This window comes from Triturus cristatus, chromosome 5_2 (assembly GCF_964204655.1).
Source record: "Triturus cristatus chromosome 5_2, aTriCri1.1, whole genome shotgun sequence".
NCBI classification, from domain to species: domain Eukaryota; kingdom Metazoa; phylum Chordata; class Amphibia; order Caudata; family Salamandridae; genus Triturus; species Triturus cristatus.
In genome coordinates, this window is record NC_140588.1 from 299,400,245 (window position 1) to 299,420,487 (window position 20,243).

The 20,243-nt window shown below is 43.6% G+C and overlaps 1 protein-coding gene across 1 annotated transcript in view; it reads right to left on the minus strand.

Annotated features, from left to right (window-relative positions):
• Positions 1-6,636: 6,636 nt before the first annotated feature.
• Positions 6,637-20,243, minus strand: part of LOC146822898 (uncharacterized) — a 58,193-nt gene continuing 44,586 nt past the window's right edge. The window contains exons 3-6 of the mRNA XM_085606328.1: positions 14,700-16,258; positions 13,979-14,102; positions 9,665-10,182; positions 6,637-6,720 (exon numbers count right to left, since the gene is read on the minus strand). Coding sequence (XP_085462454.1) covers positions 6,637-6,720; positions 9,665-10,182; positions 13,979-14,102; positions 14,700-16,258 — 2,285 coding nt within the window. The remainder of the gene's footprint in view (positions 6,721-9,664; positions 10,183-13,978; positions 14,103-14,699; positions 16,259-20,243) is intronic.

Consider the following 20,243-nt stretch of genomic DNA (forward strand, 5'->3'; position numbering starts at 1 on the left):
GATATGTTCTCTGAGTTATCAATAATTAAGATAACCTTTCTTGAGATCCGGCCTGCTGAGAAACAAGAAACAACTAAAATTACTTGAAGGCCCTAAGAAGAACTGGAATATATATTGACCCAGCAAGAAACATCGGTCAATAGGGAAATATGATTTCAGCTACCCAACCTGAGCGATATCCTACAATTATGATACAAATTCAAGATCCCTTAATCACATTTCAACCACCCACTGGTATATCATAAAGAGGCTATACTAAGGACAGAATAAAAGTCATAAGTGACCCAAACAAATGGACCTAGAGGTAGAACACAAGTGAAAGTAGATATACAGGGGAAGGCTGGAGAACGCAAGGTTTCAAAGCAGTTATTGGTCCCAAACCATGTAAGTTTAGAAATTACAAAATCTTACTGACTTGAATATTCGTTTATTCAAGATGAACAATGCAAAAATCCTGAATCAAAATGAGTCCTGGCTGCCTGCAATGTTAGGGAAAAATGAGGTTATGCCAATATGTAAGCCAAAATCAATATAATGAGAAACATCAGTCTCACCACCTCTGTAATATCAACATGTTGAAAATTGCTTGTGGATTGTAGCAGGATGGATTCAATTATATGGCCAAGGTAACGCAGTGACATTTATTTCCAACTTTGACATTAACATGTATATGTTTGCAAGAGACCTGGAGAGTTGATGCCCTAAGGATATGAAATTGTTCACAGCTCAGAAGATAAACTCTCAGTAATGAGTAGGCCAGCAGGGACTCTTGTGACAACTGAATTAAAATTAAAACTGAAAGAATCCAAACCATAATTGCTTGGCTATTAGGTGTGAAGCTGCAACATCTGAAGAAATGATTAGACAGTTTAGATTTGCGAATATGAAACATATATTTCCATTCCAGATCAGCTGAAAGAAAGTAAAACACCATTCCACTCATAAATTATCTCTCAAGGTTGTAGGCACTAAATACCACCGTTAATATTAAAACAAATGGGGATTTTATTTTAAATGTAATGTACTTCAGTTCAATCAATGAATCGATACAAAAGGAGAACAAATTATTGAATATTCCAGATCCAGTATACCTTGCACAATTAACAAATATATTGGGCACTTATTTGATTGATTCACTAAATCTTGTGGCAAGTAACTAAATGGATGCTTTTCAGCAGGCAGACCAACATATTTTACGCACATTGCCAAGAGACAAAAGGCTGAGTGGGATTATACCATTGTATCGATCTAACTAGTAAATTTGTTTCAAATCTTTAAATCTAACATTGTCTAGTGAGTGCCCATCTCCTGCAAACAAGCTTAAGCATAGAAGAATTTACAATATCACCAATTAAAAATATAGGGATGGAAGTTGCAATATAAAAGCCTAAAATAGTATAATGGTCCACAAATATTGAAGCAAGGTAAGAGGATTGGATGACTGTAGGAAGCTGGCTCTCTATATTGTGCACTAAAAAAAGTACACTATGTAGAGAGTCCAGTGGGTCCACAATTGGCTTACAGAGGCTAAAGTAGATAATACTAACACTCTCTTTTGTGGTAGTGTGGGCGAGTAGTTAGGCTTATCAAAGGGTATTGCTACTCATTTGTTGTATTTACACAAGCAATAAATGAAACATGCACTCAACAAATAAATTCGAGACCAAATTAGAAAAATAACACTTATTTTTATATATTTTGTGAAACCATGAACTTCGTTCAAAAGTATCCGGTATCCAGCTAGCTCGTTTGCAGAGTGGTTGGGTCAGCTGGGCTGGGAGCAAAAGGTGCCCTCACTGCTAGAGACAAACATCTGGCAGGGGTAAAATCAGGTGAGCTGGACCACTCACAAATCGGGTCTGAGTCATGCTGATGTCCCTCGACAGTGGCTCAGTCATGGTGCAGTGAGACTCCAAACTGGACTCTCACTGTCGGTGTTTGGCGCAGTGTATCCGGTACCCCAGGGGTTGGTGCTGCACAACTTCAGTTGGCCCTGGTGTCTTCACACTTGGTGGGGAGACAGAGCTGACTTTCCAGAGCATGGGCACCTTCTTCTGGTTATCTGCGGCGTCAGTCGGGCCAGGAAGCTGCAATGCAGTGGACTGGGCTCTGCCTGTTCGATGCCTGCAGACTGCAGGGGTGTAGCTCCTCTACTCCAAGGGGGCCTGTAGGCAATTTCCCCTGTGCTGGCAGGCTACCCAAGGCTGTGGTAGTTCTCCAGCTTGCAAGACGAGTCGCTTTTTCACGATTATCAAGAGAGTTGCAAGCAGGCAGGGTTTCACGCCAAAAAGACGATAGCTGTTCTGCTGTTCTCACCAGGCAGTGACTTTTTGTTGTAATAGCTTGTATTGCTATGCTCTGTTTTGCTCTGTGTTCTAGCTCATGCTGCATGTTCTAGGTCTCCATGGTGATGTCTCTGTGGAGACAGTTGGAGGCTGGGGACTGACGAGCTGGCAGTGTCTGTTGGTGATGCTGTCATGAATCAATAAAGTGATTCAAATTTATCCAGTGTTCGGCATTTTGACAGTGGCGATGGGTAATGCTTGTGGGGGACAAGCGCTCACCACCAACTCCCCCGTGAACCCACGGATTTCTGCTGATGGATTTCGGCTGAATCTCTTTGCTGCAACCTCATCTCACCGCCTATTCAGTTTATTTGTTTCAACACATGCTGACGCCTGACCTGACTGCACAGATCAATACCATTGGTGAAGTTTTTACCTTATTTCTCCATTGCTTTGCTTGGTGCGCTGAAATGGCTCCTTCTTGACCTGTGCTGGTGCTCGCGCAGCGGCTCATGACATCGTTGCCGAGTGTCATCAGCGTCCTCATGTATCATCCTTGCGCATTGTCATCAGCGTCTTCATGCTGCCACTACATTATCGCGCTATGCGCACGCCGCTATCTTTGTTTCCTTTGCTTGGAGTTTCCTTGGCAATGGATGTACGCATAAGGAAACAAATGCCCCGTTTTTCATCGCATTTTCGTGCGATTGAATTTTCTTGAATCTTCTTCAACTTTTGGGCACAACGTTACATATTTACAAGTATATTTGTTTTTCCTTTCATTATTAACTGAATTACTCTGCCAGCATGTCTACAACCTCCATGAGTCAACCCCCAGCATTTCTTTGTGAGAAAGGTGAGCCATTACTTCCCTGGAAAAGATGGAAGAAGTTGTTTGATTCCTACCTTGTGGCTATAGGTGGTGAAAAATTCTCAGCTCATAGGAAACAGGCTATTTTACTTCACAACCTGTGAATTGAGGGACACAACATTTATGAAAACATTGATGAAGCACCTATTGGTGAAGGTGATGGTGAACCCAGAGATGTCTTTGAAATGTCTGTGAAAATGCTTGAAACTTATTTTGGTCCACGAATTAATGTCGTACTTGAACGCCATAAATTCTTCATGAGAGTCCAAGAGCCTAATGAAAAAGTTGGGAAGTACATTGCTTCCTTGAAAACTCTTGCCCGTACTTGCAAATTTGGTGATTAGACTGACTCTTTAATTCGTAACCTGTTGGTCAGATGTACTAATAGCTCCAGGGTACAGGAAAAGCTTCTGTCAAGGAATCCCTCACTTAAGGAAGCTATTGCTCTCGTGGAGGGTGTGGAGAACACCTCTGGTAGGGTAAAAAATAATGAAAGCTCAAAAACCTGTATCGGAGGATGTTCCAATCCCTAGTAGTATTCATGAAGTACTGCTCAAAGATGTTCCACCAGATCCCATTGACAATGTTTGCAAAGTGGTTCAAACACCTAGGGTCAAATCCCACAATGACTCATCTAAGATCAAATGCTATTGTTGTGTGAGTCTCAATCATACTTCCAAGAACCCTAATTGTTATTCGAGAAATTCAACTTGTCCTAAGTGTGGGATTAAGAGTCATTGCGCCAGAGTTTGTAGGTCTGGTGGGAAAGTGCACACGGTAGAAAGTGTAGAAACCATAAAAGACAATCCTAGGATGGTAGTGTCGAATGTGAGGAGTGATGGAATGGTTGATGCTGACTCCATAAACATACCTGAGTGTGAGGTTGAGATTGGTGGCAAATTGCTTGTAGTCTTGGCAGATCCTGGTTCTCCCTTCACGATGGTGGGTAATGAATTGTGGAACAAGCTATTTCCTGATATTCATCTGCTTCTCCCTGATATTAACCCCGTCAGTTATGGTGGTGCATGTATTGATGTTTTTGGTTATACAGTTATGAGAATACATTTCAAGGGGAGGGAAACTATTAGCAAGATATATGTGACCAAGCATGGAGATAATCTCTTAGGTTGGAGACACCAAAGAGATTTAGGAATAATTCTCAATCCTAATGCACGAAATCCCTCGGACCAAGTCATGGTAGTAAATGATGGTTCTGACACCAACAAGTTCTTTGATAAATTCCCTCAAGAAGGTTCAAGTATTTACTGACAGAGTTGGTCTATTGAAGGACTTTGAGCATCGCATTATCCTCAAAAAGAATGCTGTGCCTTGTGTACATAAAGTCAGGAAGGTTCCAAATATGATGTTAGGACCCCTGAAGGTTGAACAGAATAGGCTGGTGGCTTTGAATGTCATTGAGGAAACTGAGTCCTCAGAATGGTTGGCACCAGTGGTTTTGGCCCCCAAGGATGGTGGGAAGAATATCAGAATGTGTGAGGACTTAAGAAGCTTGAACAAGTGGATATGGATGGATCGTCAGCCTCTCCCTAACATCGCTGAGTCCATTACCATGCTCAATGGGGCCAACGTTTTTAGTGTATTAGATCTGTCGTCTGCGTATCATAAAGTACCTCTCCACCAGGACCCCAAACATCTTACATCCTTTGTGACGCCGCTGGGACCTTTTCGTTTTGTCAGGATGCCGTTTGGATTAGCCTTGGCAGCTGCATGCTTCTAGCGTGTCATGAAGATGGTTCTCGATGATATGTCCAACATCTTGTTCTTCCAAGATGATATTTTGATTTATGGAAAAGATGACATTGAACATGACACCATGTTGAGGGAAGTTCTCATGAGGTTTTTGGACAAAGGACTCACTGTCAACAGACAGAAATGTAGAATTGGTGTGTCCTCTGTCACTTATTTAGGCCATGTTATCTCTGGGGAGGGTATCCAACCTAAATTAGAATTGACCAAGAGCATTGTCAAAGCTCCTGCTCCCACTGATAAGGAACGAGTGAGGTCCTTTCTTGGGCTTGCTGAGTTCTACTCTAAGTTTGTCAAGGGTTTTGCGACCATCGTGGAGCCAATTAGAGCTTTGCTCAAGAAGGGAACCCAATTTGCTTGGACAGATGGTTGTAATGCAGCTTTCTGCTCTGTTAAACGAACCATTCGTGAAATTCCCACCATTGGTCATTTTGATACAAGGAAGAAGACAGTGCTCACTACTGATGCTAGTCTGTCTGGACTGGGTGTGATTGTTACACAATTGGATGATAGGGTTGAGAAAGTTGTTGCATTTGCATCCAGGGCACTAAAAAAAGCTGAACAACAATAATCATGCATTGAGAGAGAGGCGTTTGCCATTGCTTGGGCCATTAGGCATTTAAAATTTTATTTGTGGGGACTACCTTTTGTTGTAAGGTCTGACCACCGTCCTTTAGTGTAAGTGTTCTCTTGCACGGAGAGTGAGAGATTGACCTCCAGGTTGAAGCGATGGAGTGAAGGCCGGGAGGAGTTCAATTTCCAGGTGCAATATCTTCCTGGTTCTGATAATAAAGCTGCAGACTGTCTGTCCAGGTTACCTATTGAGGACAGTGATGACATTTGTGATACTGAATCCATGAAAATTTGTTGGGTCAAGGAACCTGCTATCACAGAAGATCAGTGGGCAGAAGTCAAATCTCAAGATGTACTCCTGCCTGTTGTTGCTGACTTTGTGGTCAAATGGTGGCCTGGGAGCAAGAGTGTTGGCGCTGATTTGGTACCTTTCTGGTCCATTAGAGATGAAGTAACGTTACTTCAAAATGAAAGACTAGTACCCCCTTGTAACTTGAGACCCAAACCTGGCAATCTTGCACATGAGGGGCACTTAGGAAGGAGTCTCACTAAGGCCCGGCTCCGTGAGAGGTATTGGTGGCCAGGAATGGACCATCAGGTAGAGGAAGTAGTCAAATAGTGTTACCAATGAGCCACAAATGACAAGACTCGGGTCGCCAGTTCTGCTCCTCTATCTCCAGTGGAGGTCCCACGTGAACCTTGGACTAAGCTGGGTTTAGACCTTATGGGTCCATTTGAGTTGTTGCGGCCTTCTGAGAGATTTGTTATTCTTTTGGTAGATTACTCTTCAAAGTGGGTTTCCACTAGGTGTGTGAGCACTGCCAGCACTAAAGTATTTCTGAACTTCCTCAAAGATGAATTTGCCTGTGAAGGTATTCCCGAGTTCTTCATCACTGACAACGGTGTACAATTTACTTCCTAAGATATGGAAGATTTCTTGAAAGATTTTGGTATAACCCATCTTAGAACAGCTCTTTATGCTCCGCAGGCCAATGGTCTTGAGGAACGCATGAACAGGGTGGTTAAGGCTTGTGTTCAAAGAGCTTTAGAATCAAGAGTCCCACTTAAGGAAGTTTTTTGAGACACAGTTAATTATGTTATGCTGTGTTTTCCATTCCAGTTGTTGCGTGGCACGCCAGCTCACACTAAGTTGAATCCTGGGTGGTTGCCTTCGAGGGATGCTATTTCTTTGGATAAGGAGGAGGTGGATGCGAGGATTAAATCCTATCAAAGGAGATATAAGGAGAGATATGATTTAAAAAAATCAGTGAGGGAAAGATCATGGAGTGTGGGTGAATGGGTGATGGGCAAAAAACCCAGGTGGCAAAGGAAGGGTGTCACTGAGTTTATGGGTCCTTTTGTCATAACTTCTATCCAGAGGAATATTGTGACAGTGCACAATGGTGGTAAGTGGAGCATGTCGCGAATTGTGAAGTTCAATGGTGACAAGTCACTGTACCCTTCTTGTTCAGATACAAATTTGCAAGAAACTGATTTGTCGAAAATGAATTCTTCTTTTGGTGCTCATGCTAGGACCTTCCCTTCTAGGTCCCACTGTCCTCCTAGATGGTTCATGGATTATGAAATGTACTGATACTTTGTGGTATTACTCTCTTCTTTGTTTCTCTGGTCTTCCCTTTTGTTCTTTATTTCCTTCTCCTTAGTTTCTTTCTTATGTTTCTACACTTTACTTTTCTGCCTCTTCTCTTGATTCTTTTCTTTCCATTTTTGTATTATTAGTAAGGGGGATGTGTTGTGATAGCTTGTATTGCTATGCTCTGTTTTGCTCTGTGTTCTAGCTCGTGCTGCATGTTCTAGGTCTCCATGGTGATGTCTCTGTGGAGACAGTTGGAGGGTGGGTACCGACGAGCTGGCAGTGTCTGTTGGTGGTGCTGTCATGAATCAATAAAGTGCTTCAAATTTATCCAGTGTCCGTCATTTCAACACTCTTCTTAGTCCTTCTTCTCTAGCTCCATCGAATCTGAGTTGTCTGGTTCAGGCATGCCATTTAAATACTCAGTCAGTCAGTCAGTCAAAGTCCACTTTATTCGATTAATTAAAATCATAAAAGTATTCTACAACAAATATCATACATTCATATATCTTAAGAAACAGGTTAAAACAGTATTAAACAGTAGGTGGATTTTAAAAGCAAGTTAAAAAGGCATTATTTACACAAAATTCATTACAGTTTGCACTCAACACTACAATAAACATGAATTCAAGTATCTGTCCTCATCTGTGATTCCAATCTTAACCTTGATCTCTTACGTCTAACAGATGCAGCCAAAAAGCTAGCAGTGCAATACATAATTACAGGGGAATGCATCATCTGTAAATATAACAATGCAGGCTTGTACTGCGTAAAACCCAGCTCCTTCAGAATTGATTTTAAATATCGGGTACGAGGTTCGTGATAAAAAGAACAGAAGAACAGAAAATGGGCATTATCCTGAGTGGAGAAACCATCGCATTTGCATGGGGACGATTCCTCGAGCTTACACCAGTCTTTCTCGTCCCGCAAAACCATATAAATTTGGTTAAAACGGAATTTGGACAGTAGCCACCTATGAAAAGAATTAGTGACCACTGACAAATAAGGAGCCAACTCAAAAGATGGGGTTATCAATACATGAGCCCTCACAGAGGGTTTACATAACTCATCCGCTTCACGCTCGGCCATACGTAATCTGATGAAATTGGTCTTCACCCACAGCAAATCAGCTTTGCACAGGGATTCTGGGCTATTAAAGATTTCAGGGCGTCCCAAATGTGCGGCCATAGATTCAATATATGACAGCCACTGAATATCCCTCCTGTGATCTAATATAAGACAGTCTTTGATTATCCTGTGATTAAGGCTGAGGTTCGGGTTAAGCCAGAGCTTGATCCACATCAAGTGTGGAGCTAGATTGATTATATCTAGAATGTAACCCAAACCCAGCTCAAGATGTAAAGAGTGAGTGGCAGTTGACTGGGGTAGTCCCAACAGAGAACGAAGAAATTTGTTTTCCTCTGTCTGAATGCATTTAGAATTAACATAACCCCAGACTGCAGCCCCGTATCTAGCGATCGCGGCTGTCTTGGCTTTGTAAACGGCCAGGACAGCCTCGATTGGTTTCCCCCCCAATCTCTTAGTAAACCCCAGGATTGCAGAATATGAGCTTCTCACCGCATTCGCTTTAGATGTTAACTGCGGTGTCCAAGTTCCCCTTTGGTCAAAGATCACTCCCAAGTATGTAAAAACGTTCACACTTGTAATCACCTCTCCATCGCAAAAAAAGGTTTTTTCTTTAAGTTTACCACATCCTACTGACATAGTGTGTGATTTGTTCTTGTTAACCACCAGGTCAAGACTGGACATAAAGTTGCCGAAGGAGTCGAGTAACTTTTGCAGGGCAACTGGGGTCCTGGCTATTAGCACCGCATCATCGGCATAGAGGAGCACCGGAATTGGTGCACCCCCCATGCTCGGGATATCCTTTGAGGCAGCCGTTAGGTCATCCTCCAAAGAGTTCACGTATAGCGTGAACAACATTGGCGCCAGTATACATCCCTGACGGACCCCTCTAGTTGATCTAAAACTCTCGGTACACTTTCCGTCAGTGGTCATTCTGATGCGGGCCCTCAGGTCTTTATGGAGCTCCGCCAGAAAGTGTACCAAGGAACTATCGAGGCCCATCTTCAGGAGCATTGCCCACAGCTTAGATCTATTAACAAGATCAAAGGCTGTGGACAAGTCCATGAAGCCAAGGAATATACTTCCCCCTTTTGCTCTGGTATATTTAGAAATTATGAGGTGGAGATTGAGGCATTGATCCTCTGTACTCCTCCCTGACCTAAATCCGAATTGTGCCTCGGACAGGATGTTGTTCCCCTTGGCCCACGCGGATATTCTCGCTAGGACAACCTTTCCTAGGATTTTTACCGAGGAGTCCAGCAACGATATTGGTCTGTAGCATTTTGGGTCTCCTCTCTGCCCTTTTTTAAATATTGGCACAATTGTAGCTAAAGACCAGGTCTGAGGGAATCCCACTGCGGCAGAGGCATTAAAAACATTTGTTAAAATATTGGCCCAAAACAGCGGATTTGCCCTGAACATATCCGCTGGCACTCCATCGGGGCCCGGGGCCTTGCGTCCTGCTGTCTCCTCTATAGCTCTAAGTACCTCAATTGTATCAAATCTCACAGGCTCCAGGGGGATCTCAATAGTGGGGATTGTGAAAGGTTCCAGCTCCCTATTACTATCATAAATTTTTTCAAAATGCCGAAGCCAGTCCTCCTCTGATATGTTTAGTTCCAGCACTGAGTTTTGGTCGCCTGAAAGTAAGGGGGTGTTAATAATTGACCAAAACTTAGCGCTGTTTTTTAGGGTGGCTTTATCCATTAAATCTTCCCAGGCTTTACTCTTTAGTTCATTTTTACGCAAATTAGTGGCCGTGGTAAAATCCTTTCTTAGTCGCGCCACTAACGCTTTGTCCCTTGGGCGAGTATTGAGGGCTTTCTTAAGGCGGTTGTGTGCTTTGCTACAATTTTTGTCAAACCAGCCTTTCACCGATTTGTGTTTGCCCCCCTGACCTTTAGCTGTGAGGCAAATGGACACAAACCGGCAAATACCTTCAAAGGAAGATATAACCTCCTTGCTCCCAGTTAACGGGTTGGCACACACATTTAGCTCTTCAGAAACTGAGGAGGATAGAGTTAAGAAAAAGTTGTCCGGTACAACCATCTCCCATTTAATTCTTCTCCCCTGATCCTTATCCTTTACAGGCAATATAGACCGATGGAAGACAGCTGATTTTAACAAGAAGGAGCTATTCACTAGCTCCAACCCCACAGGATTATGGTCACTCATAGGCATAGCAATTGCATTATATGAAATCACATAATTCAGAAAACCTCTTGAAACAAAGATAAAATCAATTATCGAATCACTAGCCCTTCCCGTATAAGTGGCAACCCGTGTACTTTTATCGTAGAATTCTGGTTCATACAGCTCATTTTCCCGTAATACATTTTCGAGCACCAAACCCTTCTGTGTATGTTCTAGGTGAGGGGGGGACACGCTATCTGGCCCATCTTCATCCACTAGGGCACAATGTGAGCACAAATGAACATTAAAATCGCCCATTAAAATAAATCGACACAAAGTGGATTGTTTGTCTCTGTAAAGACTTAAAAAGTCTGATAACCATGTAAAATGCACAGTTTCTGGGTGACCGTTCGGTGCATTATAGCAGTTAACAAGAAGCAATTTACAACCATCCTCTAATATTATCTCCAATACGAGGAAACTATGAGAGGCACAGTCTATCGGGGTGATTTTGCCCTTGATGTTCACCGATACCAGCGTCAAAAGACCTCCTTTGTTCCGGCCTGCGGGGGAAGGCAAAGCAGGTACAAAATAAGATGTAAAACCGTCCAACCAGTAATCACACTCCATATCCCAAGTCTCTTGAATGGCAATGATATCGTGGCGCTTTACAACATTTTCCCAGTTTGGGTCTCCCTTCTTAGACCGCAAACCAGCAATGTTCCAGGATAACAGTCTGACCGTGTCCCCTTTATCAATTGTGATCTCTGGTAAACTGTTATCATCCACATCAGAAGAAGGTACATGAACCGTTGGTGTTGAATCCAATATGACATCGTACACTGTACCCTCTCCGTCACCCCGTCAATCGCAAAGATCGAGACCTGAGAAAGCATCGAATCTGTTGTGAGTTGTAATAGGGGGACCAAAGGTAAAGAGGTTATCGCGTCCCTGAAACAAACTTTGAGGAGCCGATCTGGGCCCCACCGGGGTAAATGGACTTAGTCTTTGTCTGGGCAGGGAGGCTAAGTTGACATGATTGTAGAAATACCCTAACGGGCGCACTTGAATACCATTGCTGTCCTCCATCAGAGATGCTGCCCGTAGGAGGACTGTGGCCACATGTTGTGGGTATTTAAAGTTCACGACCACACAATCCCCTCTACATGTTTTCCTCGAGGGACCAATCCAATTCACTCTCCTAGTCGTGATAATGTCTCCAGCAAATTTAGTAGGGAAACCACATTTAGCACTCAGCCAAGCCACCACTTTGTTTTTGAGGGAATCATGCACTTCCTCTTGTGGCTCGGAAGAGCCTGGGGTATGCACCGGAACATTGGCTAACACGACGACATAGGGGGCGCAATCCGGGGGCAGATTAATAAAATTATTGCGCCTACTTTGTATGGCATTCGTGTTATATAAGAGACCTGATCTCTGATGGCTCCTAGCTGGGTCTACATCCGAGTCTACTGGTGGGGGACAGGTGGCTGGGGGGACAGTAAGGTTGTTAACCGTGCAATTGACCTGAGGGATCAAAGGAGGTGGATTGGGGGCTTTTGTAGCATTTTTCCCTACAACCTCAGAGCTCACTGAACTAGTTGAAGGGAGTGGGGGGTTAGCCTTAGATAGATTGGCCAACTGTTGGTCCAATAAACCTCCTAGTCTTTTTAACTCCGCATTCGCGGTGTCCAATTTGGCTGCAAGGCAGTCAATGGAATCCTTAAGTTTTAGGTCAAAAGTGGCCTCTATGGTTTTGATTAGCAAACCAAACTGCTCAGGGCTCAGGGTGATGCTAGTTTCCTTTTTACTCTCTGCGTTCGATTTGGCTTTAGGGGAGATGTGACTATCAGGCAAGTGAGTGTCCCCTCTTCTCCTGTGGGTGATCTTACCCCCCCTCTTACTTTGCTGCTTTCTACAGGTTCTAACAGGTCTCTCTCTTTTACTTCCTTCCTTCCGTTACCTCTACCTCTTCCTCGGAGTCAGAAGATAATTTATCAAGCATTATAGAATCAAGCGTAATAGTATCAGGGGCCTGGTGGATCGAAGCTACTACTACGCTAGCTGGATTACATGCGTTTTGTTCTCCTAACACACGGTCAGTGCTATTTTCGCCCTCTAGAGGTGCCTCCGGCGTAGTTGCTCTTTCTGGAGGGAGGTCATAGTCATAGTCTAGAGAAGCTACTTTGCCCAAAGAAGCCCTTCTGTCATCATTGATTTTATTCACCATTTTGACAAGGAAATTGTTCATGGAGCCTGCCCCCGTAACCACCTTGTCTTTCTTTGTGCCTGACATTGTAGTAGATTAAACGGAGTTGATTTTCAGCTTTGACTATGCCTAGGTGTCACCAGGAATCAAATGACCAGTTTACCAAGGTATAAGCCTGCAAAGTCCCACAGCCTTATCCGACGTTGCTCCGGATAAATAATAAAGCACAGTTTGTTACTCACAGGGTCTCTCCTTATAATAAAGCACAGTTTGTTACTCACAGGGTCTCAGTGCAGTTGGTACCAATATTCTTATCTACGATTTTCAAAAAGCGGAACCGGAGGCTCCCACAGACGCCGTCCACTTCAATCTCAAAACAGAGAGGAGCTCAGGTCGCGCTGGGCCGCCTACACAGTCAAACAGTTTCAGCTCACTCACGCCTCTCTCCGAAAGAAAGAGCAGCTCCGCAGCCTCACCCCAAACGGCGGCGTCTCCCGAAGCGTCCGCCTCCGAATCAACGTTCGTGCTCAAGCCGTAGTCCGATTCCCGCCTCGAGACCGCAATCCTTCCCTGCGAAATCTCCACAGCACCATACGGGGCTCAAACGGCTGGCTCCTCTGCCCCCCAGCGGCGCAAATCAGTCTCCCCGACTCATCCCGTCCACATGGCAGCGTCTTAGGTAGGAAAGCTCCGAAATAACGCTCTTCGTTTCCACCGGGTACGGAGCCAGAGTGAAGAGCTGCTTACACAGCCCACGCCACGGCCTTACACAGCCCACGCCCACGCCACGCTACTCAATTTAAGGACATTCAGGGGAGTCCACACCCTCCCTATGACCACTTCCTGTGGGAAGTGGGCATAACCCTGACACTAGTAGGCTAATCCCGTCCAAAACAAAATGGAGGAATTTGAAAATAATAATAATAATAATACAGAATTTTGTATAGCGCGAACAGCTACCTCACGAGGAGGTGTCCCGGCGCTGAGAGAACAAGTGTATCAGACCATGGAGGCTGGAGAGGGTAGCATTTAGCGAGACTGGGTAAACAGCCAGGTTTTCAGCAGGTGTTTAAAACAGGCTTCAGATGGGGCCTGTTGGAGGGTGATGGGTAGTGAGTTCCATAGATTGGCCACATTGGCCGAGAAGGTTCGTCCTCCCAGCCGGGCTCTTTTTACTCTAGGGGCTGTCAGACGCACATGGTTGTTGGATCTGAGCGAACGAGATTGGGAATACCTTGGAAGTCGAACTTTCAGGTAATTTGGGCAGTTTCCATATAAGGAACTGAAGGCCAGAGTGAGTGCTTTGAATTTTATTCTACTAGCAACTGGTAACCAGTGAAGGGAGAGGAGGTACGGAGAGACTGAGTGCTTGAACGGAATCCTCATTAAAAGTCTCGCAGCCGCATTTTGAACCAGTTGTAGTTGCTGTATAAGGTACTTTGGTAGGCCCAAATACAGACCGTTGGCGTAATCCAGCCTGGATGTGACTGTGGCGTGGACTACGATTTTTCGGCAGCTGACTGGTAGAAGTCGAAGAATCTTACGTAGATTCCTCAACTTGCTCATACAGCAGCCAGCAACTTGCTGTATGTGTGAAACAAAGGACAACTTATCATCCCACCGCACACCTAGATTTCTTGCAGAATGGCTAGGCGAGGGAGCTATACCCATCTCTGCCGGCCACCATAAATCAGATGGTGGGGGGGGGTCTCTGCCAAAGAAGATCACCTCAGTTTTACTAGTGTTGAGTTTTAATTTGTTGGTGTTCATCCAGCAGGCTACGTCTTGTAGGCACCCCTTAAAATTTGAGAAGGATGCCTCTGACACTTCTGAGTATGGGAACACCAATTGGGTATCGTCGGCGTATGAGATTGCCTTGATCCCCCAATTGGCGATCAGCGTAAAGAGTGGAGCCAGGTAGACATTAAATAAAAGTGGGCTCAAAGCCGAGCCCTGTGGGACGCCACAGTTCAGTGCTTTAGGTGTAGAAAAGACGTCCCTTAATGCCACCTTCTGAGTTCTTTGAGTCAGATAGGACTGTAACCACTTCAGTGCCTGACCCTGGATGCCTATCTCCGCTAGTCGAGACAGTAGTATAGCGTGGTCGACCGTGTCAAAGGCGGCCGACAGATCCAGGAGCACCAGCATCGCTGAGTCTCCCGAGTCCATCGACCACCTTACTGACTCTGCCACCTCAATTAAAGCTGTTTCGGTGCTAAAACCAGGTCGGAAGCCTGATTGCGTCTCATGTAGAGTTTTGTTGTATTCAATGAATTGATTTAATTGCCGCTGGATAACTTTTTCAAGCATTTTGCCTGGTGCTGCAAGGAGGGAGATTGGACGGAGATTATTGAGATCCTTAGGGTCCCCAATAGATTTTTTCTTTAGGGGGAGAAGAGTGGCATGTTTCCAAATATCCGGGAACACCCCCGATGAGATGGACAAATTCCAAATGCGTTGAATAGCGGGGGCCACAAAATCAGCTATGCGGCTCCAGAGTTTAGGAGGGCAAGGGTCGTCTGGCGAGCCCGATTTGCAACGACTTAGTTCCTGCTTGACCGTATTTAGGTCTATTGAATCAAATTGTGTCAGGGTAGCATAGTTCGGTGTTAAGCCCGCTAAATCGGATTTAACCGTGGTCTTCACTGGCCCAAAAGACTCATATACTTTCTTGATTTTAGAGTCAAAAAAGTCCGAAATGCTGTTGCAGAACGAGATTGATGGGGAAACTTCCCTCTCAATACATATGGGTTTGAAAAATGACTGAACTATTTTAAAGGTTTCTTTGCTAGAATGTTCAGCTAGCTGAATCGAGTTCGCATAGTACTGTTTTTTTGCTTTTCTGATGGCTTTATGCAGTTTTTTTGAGGCTTCCTTATAGTAGGCCTTCTCTGCAGGATCATAATTTAGCCTCCAAAGTCGCTCCAACTTTTTACAGTACGATTTTTGCACTCTGAGCTCCTCAGAAAACCAGGGGGCAGATGGGGAGTCTCGTTTGGACATTGTGGCTGTTGCCGGAGCTATAGATGTTAGCATATTCCCGATCCAGTCATTAAAAAGCTGAGAATCGGTGTCCGCATTGGAGGAGAAGGTCGGCATGGTCTCCGCTAGGTGTGGACCCATAGTGGCTGGGACCAGCTTGCTCCATTGTCTCTTCATGAACGAGCACTTACTGGTCATAGGTTTATCCGCCGTTACTACAAATTGAAATGGTATCAGGGAGTGATCTGACCAAATCAGGGGTAATGGGGTGTTAGCCATCATATTAGTGATGTTGGAGAATATTAAATCGAGCATGTGGCCCGCTCTGTGTGTAGGGCCCTCATTAACAAGTTTAAGGTTGGCTGAGTTCAGAGTGGACCTCAGTAAATCCGCTGAAGAACAGTCTGTCCTGTCCATGTGAATATTAAAATCACCGACGACCAGAAACTGAGGGTGAGAGAGTGAGCTCTGGATGATAATATCCATCAGAGTGGTCAGGATGGGCTCTTCCCCCCCCGGGGGGCGGTAGATGACTAACCCCGCTAGAGATAGCTGAGCTCCAATCTGAAAGCAAAAGTGTAGTCCCTCCAGACCCTGGATGGCCATGGGGGCAGAAGAGGAGAGTGTGAGCTGTTCCTTAAATATGACAGCCACTCCCCCACCTCTTTTTCCACCTAGCCTGTTAGAGGAACACATTTTGTACCCAGGGGGGATAGCCAGTGCAATGGCGGTCATGTTATCATCATTGAGCCAAGTTTCTGTTAGAAACAGCAAATCCCACTGGTGCTCTTCCAAAAGCAGCCAGATGTCAACGGCATGTTTTGCGAGGGATCTGCAATTCAGTAGTCCCGCTCTAATGTCTTTACTAATCGGTGGGTTGATGAAACGAGCAGCCCTTCTGCCGACTGGACTATCCAGTTGGAACCCACAGGTCTTGCAGACATATGGGGGATTGTGGGACCCAAGGTCAATGTTGTGAGAACATGTGTCGGCCAGAGTGTTTAGGGACCATAGGTTTTCACGCGTCCAAACAATCTTATCTATGTGTGCAGTCTTACCGGCAGAGTGCCCGGCCCCGGTCGCGGTCTGGTCGCGGACGGGCGCAGACGGGCTTGCCTTAGGCGCGCCTTCGGCCTGCGGGTCCTGCAGCAGTATCATGATGGCTCTGGGCAGACAGAGCCAGGTACCTGCTTTTCTGCATGTAGGTTTCTAAAGTTCAGACATATAATTGGGAATTTCTCCAAGTTAATGCAGGAACTTTAAACAGAACCAGCCAGAAATAGTGACTAGGGTTTGCCTTTCTCTGGTTCTGACTTGTTCTGCCTAAAGTTCATGAATGATTTCTGAGACATTTTGAGTGATAAAATGTGGGGCCCGATTCACAGAACTAACTTAAGACAAAATCCTAAACTTACTACCATTTTGGTATTCACAGAAGGCACTTACTCATTTTGGTATTCACAGAAGGCACTTACTCATTTCGGTATTCACAGAAGTTAGGAGTCCTAACTTTAGGACTCCTAAATGCCTTCTGTGAATACCGAAAGCCTTAAAATTTGGATTTTTCTCAGTTTAGTAGTAGTATAGTTAGGACTCCTAACTTTAGGACTCCTAAATGCCTTCTGTGAATACCGAAAGTCTTAAAATTAGGATTTTTCTCAATTTAGTAGTCCTAAGTTTAGGACTCCTAACTTTAGGACTCCTAAATGCCTTCTGTGACTACCGAAAGCCTTAAAATTCCGATTTTTCTCAGTTTAGTAGTAGTATAGTTAGGACTCCTAACTTTAGGACTCCTAAATGCCTTCTGTGAATACCGAAAGTCTTAAAATTAGGATTTTTCTCAATTTAGTAGTCCTAAGTCTAAATTTAGGACTACTAAATTGAGAAAAATCCTAATTTTAAGAATTTCGGTATTCACAGAAGACATTTAGGAGTCCTAAAGTTAGGAGTCCTAACTATACTACTACTAAACTCAGAAAAATCCTCATTTTAAGACTTTCGGTATTCACAGAAGGCATTTAGGAGTCCTAAAGTTAGGACTCCTAACTTCTGTGAATACCGAAATGAGTAAGTGCCTTCTGTGAATACCAAAATGAGTAAGTGCTTTCTGTGAATACCAAAATGGTTGTAAGTTTAGGATTTTGTCTTAAGTTAGTTCTGTGAATCGGGCCCGTGGTGTCCACATCAGCTATGATAGCTTAGGGTTCGTGCTGGCTTGTTGTGGGCACACCTTCTAATTTTCTTCTTCATTTAGGGTGGCACACTTCATGCTGCAGCCCTTAGGGGGCCCTTTTAGACCCAATGCCCTAAGTACCAGGGGTACCACTTACAAGGGACTTACATAGAGTCTAAAGTGATGCCAATTGTTGAACAATTCTACACTTTAGGGAAAGAATATTAGTACTGGGGACCTGGTTAGCACAGTTAGGAACAGTTTAGGGAAAGAGCACTGGTACTGGGGACCTGACTAGCAGGAACCTAGTACACCTTCAGTCAAAGTTGCATCAGATATCAGGCAAAAAAGGGGGGTAGGGAGGTATTGCAACGAGGACCCAGTATCCTCCAATGACAAATTTTGCACCGATCTGTACAGGTACCTGACAACTATTTGCAAAAAGAACAAGTCCTACAATCCCACTACCTGGAGTGAGATGACTAATATAATTGGTACCATCTGTGCAGCAACAAACACTAAATAATTTAATAAACTCTAATTTATGGTTAGCAGCAAAATTGAGACGGGAAAACGAGGAACACCCTGGTAAAGTTAAAGAGGCATTAAAAACCAGCAAAAGGCAGGAGCTGATGATGGAAATTTGGCAACAATGGTACAAATACAAAACTTCATGTTTGGGAAGCCAAAAGAACCCCCAGAGTAGGTACACAGTAGGTGTTTCTCGATAAAGTCAGCCTTTCCCCAAATGTGAGAACATGTTTGTTGTGGATAAAAAGAATCACCACCTCAGGTAGTACGCCAGTGTGCAATAACATAAATGCCCTAGAATATGAAACATGGGTAAAAGCTTTATACATGACAGAAGATCTCACCATGAGGCAAGATTCAATATGGGACAATATTTCAATTACAACTCCCCTAAATCAAGTATCATAATATATCGTCATTGGATTGGAAAAAACTTGAGTGACTGCACACAATGATAAATAAATCAGAAAGGACACAGCACCTGGGTCCAATGGGACGCTGGCAGCAATATTCAAAACCACACCAATTTAATGGCTGGGATTAATTGAAAGGGTATTTGAGAACAGTTATTCTACCTCTCCGATTCCGACATCGTGGTAAGGATCCTATTTATATCCAATGTATAAAAAAGGAAATAAACTAGATCCAGCAAACTACAGGCTCATAGTACTTCTGGGTGTAAATTTAAAATTATATATTTCATTGACACTTGAAGAATTGTCCCTGGTTTCATACTGGTTTTAGGAAGGAAAGTAGAATTATTGAAACATTTTGGCACTATCCCGACTGCTCTATAAAGCAAAAGACGACAGCAGAAACCTGTATATATGGTTTATAAATTTTAAAAATGCTTTTGATAGCATTAATAGAGGTCTGTTCTAAGCAAAATTATTTCAGATAATACCAAGAGTATTAGCTTCACTGCATTCCAACAACTGAATCCAAGTGAAATTGGGCGTTGATGGTAATTTGGCAACTACAATTTTCATAAGCAAACATCTGAAACAAGGATATGTCTTGTCCCCAGCCTTATTCAATATATATGGCAGATATGAAGGAGACCCCAACTAAATCAAGAAGATGATGCCCGCCAAATCTAAATGGGTGTCTGATGTGTATAATTCAGTTTACTGATGACAGTCATGTTCGTCGATGCTTCTGTAGGTCTACTACACACTCTAAATAAACTGAATTTATATTGTGAAACAAGTAAATTAGAGGTCAATCAGGAAAAGCCAAAAGTGTTGAAATATTCAAGGCATCAAAGTATCAAACTCACTTGGAAACTGGGCAGTAAACAGATAGGGGCCTATTTACAAGCCACTTGCGCCACCGGTACATTACTTTTCCCATATGAAATGTGAGGCACTGGGGCGTAAGGGGCTTGTAAATAAGCCCCATTGTCTCTGCTGCATTCTCCAAATAAATAGGAGTGCAACTCCAATTTACCAGGCAATGCAAACTGTATATTGAGGCACTAGAAAAAAGCAGCATCTTTAAAATATACATTTACATAATTATATTTACATAATTATCAATAAATCTTCATGCTCCATCAATAACACCACTACTTAAATTAATAAAGACACAATTCCTTCCGTCTTTAACGTATGAATTTTAAGCCTTGCCTGGCAAGCTCAATTGTTGGCTTATTAAGGCTCAGAGCAAACTTTATACATCAGTGTTCTGAATTCAACCAGTTAAGACCAGGTTCGACTAGAATTTACCTAACTGATCAATCATAAGTTGCACTAAATGCAGCTCTACTATGCTAGTGCTACAAACTGAAAAAAGCAGATAACTTGTTTAGAAGCGTCATCTGTAAAGAATTTGATCTTACTGATGTCACTCCAGGGCATTATGTCATAAATATCCTGTTATTGGAAATTAAAATGGCACCTTCATGGTAATATGACCTCTCCTTTGAAAGTCTCAAGCAAATACTGAGGAAGGAAATAATCAGCTAATCAAGGAAAAAAGATCTGGAATCCTTTAAAGCCAGGGCACACAGCAAGTTAGGTATCGGAAGCAACAATTGA